At 44.8% G+C, this 12,455-nt stretch overlaps 1 protein-coding gene across 1 annotated transcript; it reads right to left on the bottom strand.

Moving 5' to 3' along the window:
* Positions 1 to 313: 313 nt before the first annotated feature.
* On the bottom strand, positions 314 to 11,394 carry LOC147987965 (uncharacterized). Its single transcript, XM_087542562.1, has 2 exons — positions 10,569 to 11,394; positions 314 to 330 (listed from the first exon to the last, which is right to left on the bottom strand). Exons 1-2 carry the CDS (start codon positions 11,392 to 11,394, stop codon positions 314 to 316), a joined length of 843 nt encoding a protein of 280 aa, XP_087398688.1.
* Between the last annotated feature and the right edge of the window lie 1,061 nt (positions 11,395 to 12,455).

Below are 12,455 nucleotides of genomic sequence, written 5' to 3'. Positions count from 1 at the left end.
GACGCCCGACTTTATAAATAAAGCCACCAACCACAATAGCAAAGAAACGACAACCAACATATAAGAGTACCACCCAACTGGTCCGAATAAGCTAAACAACCAACAAAGCATGCACATAGGCCAAGGGGTTCACGGCACACACGCCAACATCGAAAGAAAAGATAAAGTGGCGCGCAGGCCAACCACCTACAGCAAACCATGATAGATGCACAACGAGGATTAGGCCCGGGAAGCATGATCTTGCTGGGTCAAGGAGAAAGCAGAAGCCCGTACTCTCGATATAAGTACCTCTGTTGCGTCCCGATCGACATCCTTAGTCAATAGTTTTCACTGTTGCAAGAACATACACAATTTGAATAAACAATCAGCCGTTGTTAGGGAAAACATGCTCGATGGTAAATTTGTTTCTAGTGGTCCACAAAACCCAACACAGTGTAGAGAACCCAAACCAGAACATGCGTTTGTTCTCTCCACGCAATCCGTTCGACATACCACGGAGCTCAGAAAAGGAGTTGGGGGGCCCAAGAGAAACCCAACCGAGACCCAATACAACACCAAGCTAGCATAGCCAAAACACAACCAAAGAAGGCATGATCTGAGTCCTCAAGAGACGCACAGAGGGCGCACCGATCAGAACTAGACCAGTTCCGCTTACGAATTTGATTAGCCACAACTAGACCGATAAATCAGACCTATTCGTATAATTGCAAACAAAATAGGATGATAGTACATATTACGTAACAAGGTCCACAAAACATAAATAAACATAGTTTTTGCAAACATCGTGCTATGAATAGGTCTGATTTATCGGTAGATTCCCGATAAATCGCTTGTCAGAATGATAAATCGGTCCAAAAGATAAACGGCAAAGATAAGGCACAATCTTATCGGTCACCCCCCGATTAGTGATAAATCGGAAGATTAATCGGTGAATCGGAAGGTTTCTTGAACAGTGGTGCCAATAGTCATCAACTTCCTTATCTGATGTCATATGTGTGTCTCATGCTCCCTTAGAACTAATATTCAGTGACGTATGGGGTCATGCCAGAGATTCCTTTGAGATGAAAAAAAATACTATGTTAGTTTTTTCGATGATTATAGTAAGTTTACTTGGATATGCTTGCTCAAACTCAAATCTGATTTTTTTTCTATATTTCAAGAATTCCGAAAACTTGTTGAGCGGCAGAAAAATTCTCATAGTCCAAAGTGACTAGGGAGGGGACTATGAAAAACTCAACTCTTTCTTCCAAAGCATAGACATGGAACATCATGTTTCCTGCCCACATCCACATCAACAAAATGCATCTGCTGAACACAAGCATCATCATATTGTTGAAGTAGGGCTTTCCCTTGTTGCTCATGCCTCTATACCTCTTAATATTGGGATGAGGCGTTCATTGCTTCCACATATCTTATAAATCGTTTACCTAGCAAGGTCATTGGCAATACGACTCCATTAGAGAGATGGTTTCATCAAAAACCAGATTATGACTCTCTCAAAGTTTTCAAGTGTGCATGCTACCCAAATCTCCGTCCTTACAACTGTCACAAGCTTGAGTTTGTTCTACCCAATGCGTCTTTATCGGTTATAGTAATCTTCACAAAGGTTAGAAGCGTCTAGAAATCTCATCTGGATGCATTTATATCTCTCAGGATGTTGTTTTTGATGAAAAAATGTTTCATTTTGCTGCACTTCATCCCAATGTAGGAGCTCTCCTTTGCTCAGAAATTTCCCTTCTTTCCGATCCTACACCTCCTGCTCATGGGGGAGAAATAATAGAAAATGATCAACTGATTGAGGGAAATATGCCCTAGAGGCAATAATAAAGTTATTATTTATTTCCTTATATCATGATAAATGTTTATTATTCATGCTAGAATTGTATTAACCGGAAACATAATACATGTGTGAATACATAGACAAACAGAATGTCACTAGTATGCCTCTACTTGACTAGCTCGTTAATCAAAGATGGTTATGTTTCCTAACCAATGAACAAAGAGTTGTTATTTGATTAACGGGATCACATCATTAGGTGAATGATCTGATTGACATGACCCATTCCATTAGCTTAGCACCCGATCGTTTAGTATGTTGCTATTGCTTTCTTCATGACTTATACATGTTCCTATGACTATGAGATTATGCAACTCCCGTTTGCCGGAGGAACACTTTGTGTGCTACCAAACGTCACAACGTAAATGGGTGATTATAAAGGTGCTCTACAGGTGTCTCCAAAGGTAGATGTTGGGTTGGCGTATTTCGAGATTAGGATTTGTCACTCCGATTGTCGGAGAGGTATCTCTGGGCCCTCTCGGTAATGCACATCACATAAGCCTTGCAAGCATTGCAACTAATCAGTTAGTTGCGAGATGATGTATTACGGAACGAGTAAAGAGACTTGCCGGTAACGAGATTGAACTAGGTATTGGATACCGACGATCGAATCTCGGGCAAGTAACATACCGATGACAAAGGGAACACCGTATGTTGTTATGCGGTCTGACTGATAAAGATCTTCGTAGAATATGTAGGAGACAATATGGGCATCCAGGTCCCGCTATTGGTTATTGACCGGAGATTTATCTCAGTCATGTCTACATTGTTCTCGAACCGTAGGGTCCGCACGCTTAATGTTATGATGACAGTTATTATGAGTTTATGCATTTTGATGTACCGAAGGTTGTTCGGAGTCCCGGATGTGATCACGTACATGACGAGGAGTCTCGAAATGGTCGAGACATAAAGATCGATATATTGGAAGCCTATATTTGGACATCGGATTCATTCCGGGTGAAATCGGGATTTTACCGGAGTACCGGGGGGGTGGGTTACCGGAACCCCCCCAGGGGTTATTGGGCCTACATGGGCCATAAGGTAGAAGAGGAGGGCCGGCCAGGGCAGGCCGCGCGCCCCCTCCCCCCTAGTCCGAATAGGACAAGGAAGGGGGGGGCGGCGCCCCCCTTTCCTCTTGCCCTTCCCCCTTTCCTTCTCCAACAAGGCAAGAGGAGGGGAGTCCTACTCCCGGTGGGAGTAGGACTCCTCCAGGCGCACCCCTTGGGGGCCGGCCGCACCTCCCCCTCCCTCCTTTATATACGGGGGCAGGGGGCACCCTAGAACACACAAGTTGATCTTCGTGATCGTTCCTTAGCCGTGTGCGGTGCCCCCCTCCACCATATTCCACCTCGATCATATCGTTGCAGTGCTTAGGCGAAGCCCTGCGTCGGTAGAACATCATCATCGTCACCACGCCGTCGTGATGATGGAACTCATCCCCGAAGCTTTGCTGGATCGGAGCCCGGGGAGCGTCATCGAGTTGTACGTGTGCTAAGAACTCGGAGGTGCCGGAGTAACGGTGCTTGGATCGGTCGGATCGGGAAGACGTACGACTACTTCCTCTACGTTGCGTCAACGCTTCCGCTTCGGTCTACGAGGGTACGTAGACAACACTCTCCCCTCTCGTTGCTATGCATCACCATGATCTTGCGTGTGCGTAGGAAATTTTTGGAAATTACTACGTTCCCCAATAGTGGCATCTGAGCCTAGGTTTTATATGTTGATGTTATATGCACGAGTAGAACACAAGTGAGTTGTGGGCGATATAAGTCATACTTCTTACTAGCATGTCATACTTTGGTTCGGCGGTATTGTTGGACGAAGCGGCCCGGACCAACATTACGTGTACGCTTACGCGAGACCGGTTTTCCCGACATGCTTTGCACAGAGGTGGCTTGCGGGTGACAGTTTCTCCAACTTTAGCTGAACCGAGTGTGGCTACGCCCGGTCCTTGCGAAGGTTAAAACAGCACCAACTTGACAAACTATCGTTGTGGTTTTGATGCGTAGGTAAGATTGGTTCTTGCTTAAGTCCGTAGCAGCCACGTAAAACTTGCAACAACAAAGTAGAGGATGTCTAACTTGTTTTTGCAGGGCATGTTGTGATGTGATATGGTCAAGACATGATGCTAAATTTTATTGTATGAGATGATCATGTTTTGTAACCGAGTTATCGGCAACTGGCAGGAGCCATATGGTTGTCGCTTTATTGTATGCAATGCAATCGCGCTGTAATGCTTTACTTTATCACTAAGCGGTAGCGATAGTCGTAGAAGCATAGGATTGGCGAGACGACAATGATGCTACGATGGAGATCAAGGTGTCACGCCGGTGACGATGGTGATCACGACGGTGCTTCGAAAGATGGAGATCACAAGCACAAGATGATGATGGCCATATCATATCACTTATATTGATTGCATGTGATGTTTATCTTTTATGCATCTTATCTTGCTTTGATTGACGGTAGCATTATAAGATGATCTCTCACTAATTATCAAGAAGTGTTCTCCCTGAGTATGCACCGTTGCGAACGTTCTTCGTGCTGAGACACCACGTGATGATCGGGTGTGATAGGCTCTACGTTCAAATACAACGGGTGCAAAACAGTTGCACATGCGGAATACTCAGGTTATACTTGACGAGCCAAGCATATACAGATATGGCCTCGGAACACGGAGACCAAAAGGTCGAGCGTGAATCATATAGTAGATATGATCAACATAGTGATGTTCACCAATGAAACTACTCCATCTCACGTGATGATCGGACATGGTTTAGTTGATTTGGATCACGTAATCACTTAGAGGATTAGAGGGATGTCTATCTAAGTGGGAGTTCTTTTAGTAAATTAATTGAACCTAAATTTATCATGAAACTTAGTACCTGATAGTATCTTGCTTGTTTATGTTTGATTGTAGATAGATGGCTCGTGCTGTTGTTCTGTTGAATTTTAATGCGTTCCTTGAGAAAGCAAAGTTGAAAGATGATGGTAGCAATTACACGGACTGGGTCCATAACTTGAGGATTATCCTCATTGCTGCATAGAAGAATTACGTCCTGGAAACACCACTGGGTGCAGGCCTGCTGCTGGAGCAACACCAGATGTTATGAACGTCTGGCAGAGCAAAGCTGATGACTACTCGATAGTTCAGTGTGCCATGCTTTACGGCTTAGAATCGGGACTTCAACGACGTTTTGAATGTCATGGAGCATATGAGATGTTCCAGGAGTTGAAGTTAATATTTCAAGCAAATGCCCGGATTGAGAGATATGAAGTCTCCAATAAGTTCTATAGCTGCAAGATGGAGGAGAACAGTTCTGTCACTGAGCATATACTCAAAATGTCTGGGTATAATAATCACTTGATTCAATTGGGAGTTAATCTTTCAGATGATTGCGTCATTGACAGAATTCTCCAATCACTGCCACCAAGCTACAAGAGCTTCGTGATGAATTATAATATGCAAGGGATGAATAAGACTATTCCCGAGCTCTTCGCAATGCTGAAAGCTGCGGAGGTAGAAATCAAAAAGGAGCATCAAGTGTTGATGGTCAACAAGACCACTGGTTTCAAGAAAAGGGGCAAAGGGAAGAAGAAGGGGAACTTCAAGAAGAACAGCAAGCAAGTTGCTGCTCAAGAGAAGAAACCCAAGTCTGGACCTAAGCCTGAAACTGAGTGCTTCTACTGCAAGCAGACTGGTCACTGGAAGCGGAACTGCCCCAAGTATTTGGCGGATAAGAAGGATGGCAAGGTGAACAAAGGTATATGTGATATACATGTTATTGATGTGTACCTTACTAATGCTCGTAGTAGCACCTGGGTATTTGATACTGGTTCTGTTGCTAATATTTGCAACTCGAAACAGGGACTACGGATTAAGCGAAGATTGGCTAAGGACGAGGTGACGATGCGCGTGGGAAACGGTTCCAAAGTCGATGTGATCGCAGTTGGCACGCTACCTCTACATCTACCCTCGGGATTAATATTAGACCTAAATAATTGTTATTTGGTGCCAGCGTTAAGCATGAACATTATATCTGGATCTTGTTTGATGCGAGACGGTTATTCATTTAAATCTGAGAATAATGGTTGTTGTATTTATATGAGTAATATCTTTTATGGTCATGCACCCTTAAAGAGTGGTCTATTTTTGTTGAATCTCGATAGTAGTGACACACATATTCATAGTGTTGAAACCAAAAGATGCAGAGTTGATAATGATAGTGCAACTTATTTGTGGCACTGCCGTTTAGGTCATATCGGTGTAAAGCGCATGAAGAAACTCCATACTGATGGACTTTTGGAACCACTTGATTATGAATCACTTGGTACTTGCGAACCGTGCCTCATGGGCAAGATGACTAAAACACCGTTCTCCGGTACTATGGAGAGAGCAACAGATTTGTTGGAAATCATACATACAGATGTATGTGGTCTGATGAATATTGAGGCTCGTGGCGGATATCGTTATTTTCTCACCTTCACAGATGACTTAAGCAGATATGGGTATATCTACTTAATGAAACATAAGTCTGAAACGTTTGAAAAGTTCAAAGAATTTCAGAGTGAAGTTGAAAATCATTGTAACAAGAAAATAAAGTTTCTACGATCTGATCGTGGAGGAGAATATTTGAGTTACGAGTTTGGTGTACATTTAAAAAATTGTGGAATAGTTTCGCAACTCACGCCACCCGGAACACCACAGCGTAATGGTGTGTCAGAACATCGTAATCGTACTTTACTAGATATGGTGCGATCTATGATGTCTCTTACTGATTTACCGCTATCGTTTTGGGGATACGCTCTAGAGACGGCCGCATTCACGTTAAATAGGGCACCATCAAAATCCGTTGAGACGACGCCTTATGAACTGTGGTTTGGCAAGAAACCAAAGTTGTCGTTTCTGAAAGTTTGGGACTGCGATGCTTATGTGAAAAAGCTTCAACCTGATAAGCTCGAACCCAAATCGGAGAAATGTGTCTTCATAGGATATCCAAAGGAAACTATTGGATACACCTTCTATCACAGATCCGAAGGCAAGACTTCTGTTGCTAAATTTGGAAACTTTCTGGAGAAGGAGTTTCTCTCGAAAGAAGTGAGTGGGAGGAAAGTAGAACTTGACGAGGTAACTATACCTGCTCCCTTATTGGAAAGTAGTGCATCACAGAAAACTGTTTCAGTGACACCTACACCAGTTGGTGAGGAAGCTAATGAAGATGATCATGAAACTTCAGAACAAGATACTACTGAACCTCGTAGATCAACCAGAGTGAGATCCGCGCCAGAGTGGTACGGTAATCCTGTTCTGGAAGTCATGCTACTAGATCATGATGAACCTACGAACTATGAAGAAGCGATGGTGAGCCCAGATTCCGCAAAATGGCTTGAAGCCATGAAATCTGAGATGGGATCCATGTATGAGAACAAAGTATGGACTTTGGTTGACTTGCCCGATGATCGGCAAGCAATTGAGAATAAATGGATCTTCAAGAAGAAGACTGACGCTGACGGTAATATTACTGTCTACAAAGCTCGACTTGTCGCAAAAGGTTTTCGGCAAGTTCAAGGGATTGACTACGATGAGACCTTCTCACCCGTAGTGATGCTTAAGTCTGTCCAAATCATGTTAGCAATTGCCGCATTTTATGATTATGAAATTTGGCAGATGGATGTCAAAACTGCATTCCTGAATGGATTTCTGGAAGAAGAGTTGTATATGATGCAACCAGAAGGTTTTGTCGATCCAAAGGGAGCTAACAAAGTGTGCAAGCTCCAGCGATCCATTTACGGACTGGTGCAAGCCTCTCGGAGTTGGAATAAACGCTTTGATAGTGTGATCAAAGCATTTGGGTTTATACAGACTTTCGGACAAGCCTGTATTTATAAGAAAGTGAGTGGGAGCTCTGTAGCATTTCTGATATTATATGTGGATGACATATTACTGATTGGAAATGATATAGAATTTCTGGATAGCATAAAGGGATACTTGAATAAGAGTTTTTTCAATGAAAGACCTCGGTGAAGCTGCTTACATATTAGGCATAAAGATCTATAGAGATAGATCAAGACGCTTAATTGGACTTTCACAAAGCACATACCTTGACAAGATTTTGAAAAAGTTCAAAATGGATCAAGCAAAGAAAGGGTTCTTGCCTGTGTTACAAGGTGTGCAGTTGAGTCAGACTCAATGCCCGACCACTGCAGAAGCTAGAGAGAAAATGAAAGATGTTCCTGTTGGGGAACGTTGCAGAAAACAAAAAATTTCCTACTCGTTTCACCAAGATCATCTAGGAGTTCATCTAGCAACGAGTCATCGGATGCATCTACATACCTTTGTAGATGGCGCACGGAAGCGTTCAAAAGAACGGTGATGATGTAGTCGTACTCGACGTGATCCAAATCACCGATGACCAGCGCCGAACGGACGGCACCTCCGCGTTCAACACACGTACGGGACGGGAGACGTCTCCTCCTTCTTGATCCAGCAAGGGGGGAGGAGAGGTTGATGAAGATCCAGCAGCACGACGGCGTGGTGGTGGATGCAGGGCGTCACAGAAGCAGGGCTTCGCCAAGACTACGAGGGAGAGACGTAACGGGGAGAGAGGGAGGCGCCAGGGGCTGGTGTGAAATCCCTCCTCTCCCCCCCCCCCACTATATATAGGGGTGCCAGGGGGGTTGGTGCGCAGCCTAGGAGATCTGATCTCCTAGGTGCGGCGGCCAGGGGAGGGTTTCCCTCCCCCCCAAGGCACCTCGGGGAGCCTTCCACCACTTGGACTCCTCCTTGGTGGAAACCCTAGGCGCATGGGCCTAGTAGGGCTGGTGCCCTTGGCCCATGTAGGCCAAGGCGCACCCCCTACAGCCCATGTGGCCCCCCGGGACAGGTGGCCCCACCCGGTGGGCCCACGGGACCCCTCCAGTGGTCCCGGTACAATACCGATAACCCCGAAACTTGTCCCGATGGCCGAAACAGCACTTCCTATATATAATTCTTTACCTCCGAACCATTCCGGAACTCCTCGTGACGTCCGGGATATCATCCGGGACTCCGAACAACATTCGGGTTACTGCATATACATATCTTCACAACCCTAGCGTCATCGAACCTTAAGTGTGTAGACCCTACGGGTTCGGGAGACAAGCAGACATGACCGAGACGACTCTCTGGTCAATAACCAACAGCGGGATCTGGATACCCATGTTGGCTCCCACATGCTCCACGATGATTTCATCGGATGAACCACGATGTCGAGGATTCAATCAACCCCGTATGCAATTCCCTTTGTCAATCGATATGTTACTTGCCCGAGATTCGATCGTCGGTATCCCAATACCTCGTTCAATCTCGTTACCGGCAAGTCACTTTACTCGTACCGTAATGCATGATCCCGTGACCAGACACTTGGTCATTTTGAGCTCATTATGATGATGCATTACCGAGTGGGCCCAGCGATACCTCTCCGTCATACGGAGTGACAAATCCCAGTCTTGATCCATGTCAACCCAACAGACACTTTCGGAGATACCCGTAGTCTACCTTTATAGTCACCCAGTTACGTTGTGACGTTTGGTATACCCAAAGCACTCCTACGGTATCCGGGAGTTACACGATCTCATGGTCTAAGGAAAAGATACTTTGACATTGGAAAACTCTAGCAAACGAACTATACGATCTTGTGCTATGTTTAGGATTGGGTCTTGTCCATCACATCATTCTCCTAATGATGTGATCTCGTTACCAATGACATCCAATGTCCATAGTCAGGAAACCATGACTATCTATTGATCAACGAGCTAGTCAACTAGAGGCTTACTAGGGACATGTTGGTGTCTGTTATTCACACATGTATTACGATTTCCGGATAACACAATTATAGCATGAATAAAGACAATTATCATGAACAAGGAAATATAATAATAATGCTTTTATATTGCCTCTAGGGCATATTTCCAACAGTCTCCCACTTGCACTAGAGTCAATAATCTAGTTACATTGTGATGAATCGAACACCCATGGAATTCTGGTGTTGATCATGTTTTGCTCTAGGGAGAGGTTTAGTCAACGGATCTGCTACATTCAGGTCCGTGTGCACTTTACAAATCTCTATGTCTCCATCTTGAACATTTTCACGAATGGAGTTGAAGCGACGCTTGATGTGCCTTGTCTTCTTGTGAAACCTGGGCTCCTTGGCAAGAGCAATAGCTCCAGTGTTGTCACAGAAGAGCTTGATCGGCCCCGATGCATTGGGTATGACTCCTAGGTCGGTGATGAACTCCTTCACCCATATTGCTTCATGTGCTGCCTCTGAGGCTGCCATGTACTCCGCTTCACATGTAGATCCCGCCACGACGCTTTGCTTGCAACTGCACCAGCTAACTGCCCCACCATTCAAAATATACACGTATCCGGTTTGTGACTTAGAGTCATCCAGATCTGTGTCGAAGCTAGCGTCGATGTAACCCTTTACGACGAGCTCTTCGTCACCTCCATAAACGAGAAACATTTCCTTAGTCCTTTTCAGGTACTTCAGGATATTCTTGACCGCTGTCCAGTGTTCCTTGCCGGGATTACTTTGGTACCTTCCTACCAAACTTACGGCAAGGTTTACATCAGGTCTGGTACACAGCATGGCATACATAATAGAACCTATGGCTGAGGCATAGGGGATGACACTCATCTCTTCTATTTCTTCTGCCGTGGTCGGACATTGAGCTGAACTCAATTTCATACCTTGCAACACAGGCAAGAACCCCTTCTTAGACTGATCCATATTGAACTCTTTGAGCTCATCATCCATCCACTCTTTGAGTTGCTCCGTTTGTGATTTCGTTTCCTGCTCGTCAGCAGCGTGCTTCACCTCCACAATCGGAGGCTTCTTCGAGGGCCTCTTCTTTCTTCTCCGCCGCTTGCAGTTCTCCCTCTGCCTCTCTAACTCCCTCTCCGCCTCCATCACCCTCTCATACTCCTCCTCATCCTCCACCGTAAACATCATAGCCAACTCATTCTTGTAAAGGCTGGGTCTAGCGAGGACACTGGAGGAGAGACGCAAGAATTCGTTGGTCAGCATCATCTGATCCCTCGCTGCATCCTTGTTCCTTATCCTATCCCTCTCCTCCTTATCTTCCTTCCTCTTCTCCTCTGCCGCCTCCTCGGTAGCCTTGTAGAAATCCTTGGAGATTTTCTTTAATCTGGATGTTGTGGTAACCAGCTCATCGGCCGTGTACAAGGAGATGCGGGCATGCGAAATCCAAAGATATTGTGACATGGATAGCAGCCGGTGGCCCAGGTCCTCCGTGTCTCGGAGGATGGAATCGACGAGTTCTTTCTCGTCGTCTCTAACCTGCGGCGAGTCCGTGTTCTTCTTCTTGTGTACAGGAACGGACATTGTGTTGTCGGCCATGAATCCCTTCCATGTTATTGTTCCAGAGAGGATATCCTCCCAGCGAGAAATCGTGGGAGTAAGGTTCCCAAGCAAGCCTTTGCGCTCCCTCTCCAGCGAGATGATATCCTGTATCAGCGTCGATAACTCATCAGATTCATCTTTCCCGGATTCCATCTCGGACAAGATCGACCCACCGGCAGCCGCCGCTCTTTGTTTCCGCCGCCGCTAGACGCGCGGTTATTCGCACAAAGGAAAAAAGAAACCCTTGGAGAATCTGACACAAATACGCTTGTGCACAGGTGGATCGTTTCTTCTTGACGTACGTAGCTAGGACAAAGCAGGCACGTACGAAGCAACCAGCCGCCGGCTTGTTCGATCCAACACACAAGTCGACGGTCGCACCTATCAGTTTATTGCTTTTCTCGAGTCAATTCGATCGGGGTTTACAGGGGGAACCACGTAATTATATACAGTATATAGCTACTATTAATTCAACCTATACGCAGCCGACTCGGCCACAACTACAAGTCCATGCCGGACTCGACTTCCTAATCGTGATTATCTCCAACAGAGAATTGGGCTACATGAGTAGGCCCTCTTGCACGGGAAGCACAAATTGGGCTACTGGATCTAGAACTGCCTCAAAGTGTCGGGCGCACAGGTGCGCGACCACACGGGCCGGCCCATCTCACACTGTTCGAATCCCTTGGGAGTTTCGAATTTGTGAAAGTCCTAGAAGATTCATTCCCAGCCGGTTTTACCGGTTTTGGGAACCGTCCAGAAGGTTCCTTGTACGGTTTTTTTTGTTTTTTTCGTTTTTCTGTTTCTGTTTCTTTCTTTCTTTTCCTTTCATTTTTGTTTTCGTTTTTTTCTTTTCCACAAAAGTTGGGATATAAAAAAATCACAAATCCTTAAAAATTTCTGGGAATTAAGAAAATGTTAACATTATGAAACAATTGGTTCATAAAATCCGAAAATGTTAGCAAATTTCAAAAATGTTCGTTTCAAAGTTTTGCTCACAAATCGAAATGTGTTCTATTTTTTAAAAGATTGTCCGTGTTACCAAAAAATGTTCACACATTCAAAATATTTTAGTGTATTAAGAAAGTTCTTGCATTTCAAAAAATGTTCATGTTTTCTTCAGGTTTTCATAAAATGTTCAGAGTTTCAAATTTTGTTCACCCTTTCAATAAATGTTCTAAATTTCACAAACTGTTCACGTTTTCAAAAAACTT

The sequence above is a fragment of the Triticum urartu genome, chromosome 2A, assembly GCF_056163025.1.
Source record: "Triticum urartu cultivar PI428250 chromosome 2A, HENAU_Tu73, whole genome shotgun sequence".
Classification (NCBI taxonomy): domain Eukaryota; kingdom Viridiplantae; phylum Streptophyta; class Magnoliopsida; order Poales; family Poaceae; genus Triticum; species Triticum urartu.
Note: the sequence above shows the minus strand (reverse complement) of the source record. Positions and strands in the feature narration are given on the sequence as shown.

Coding starts and splice junctions, on each gene's coding strand:
- LOC147987965 (XM_087542562.1), bottom strand. CDS start 11,394: ATGGAATCCGGGAAAGATGAATCTGATGAGTTATCGACGCTGATACAG.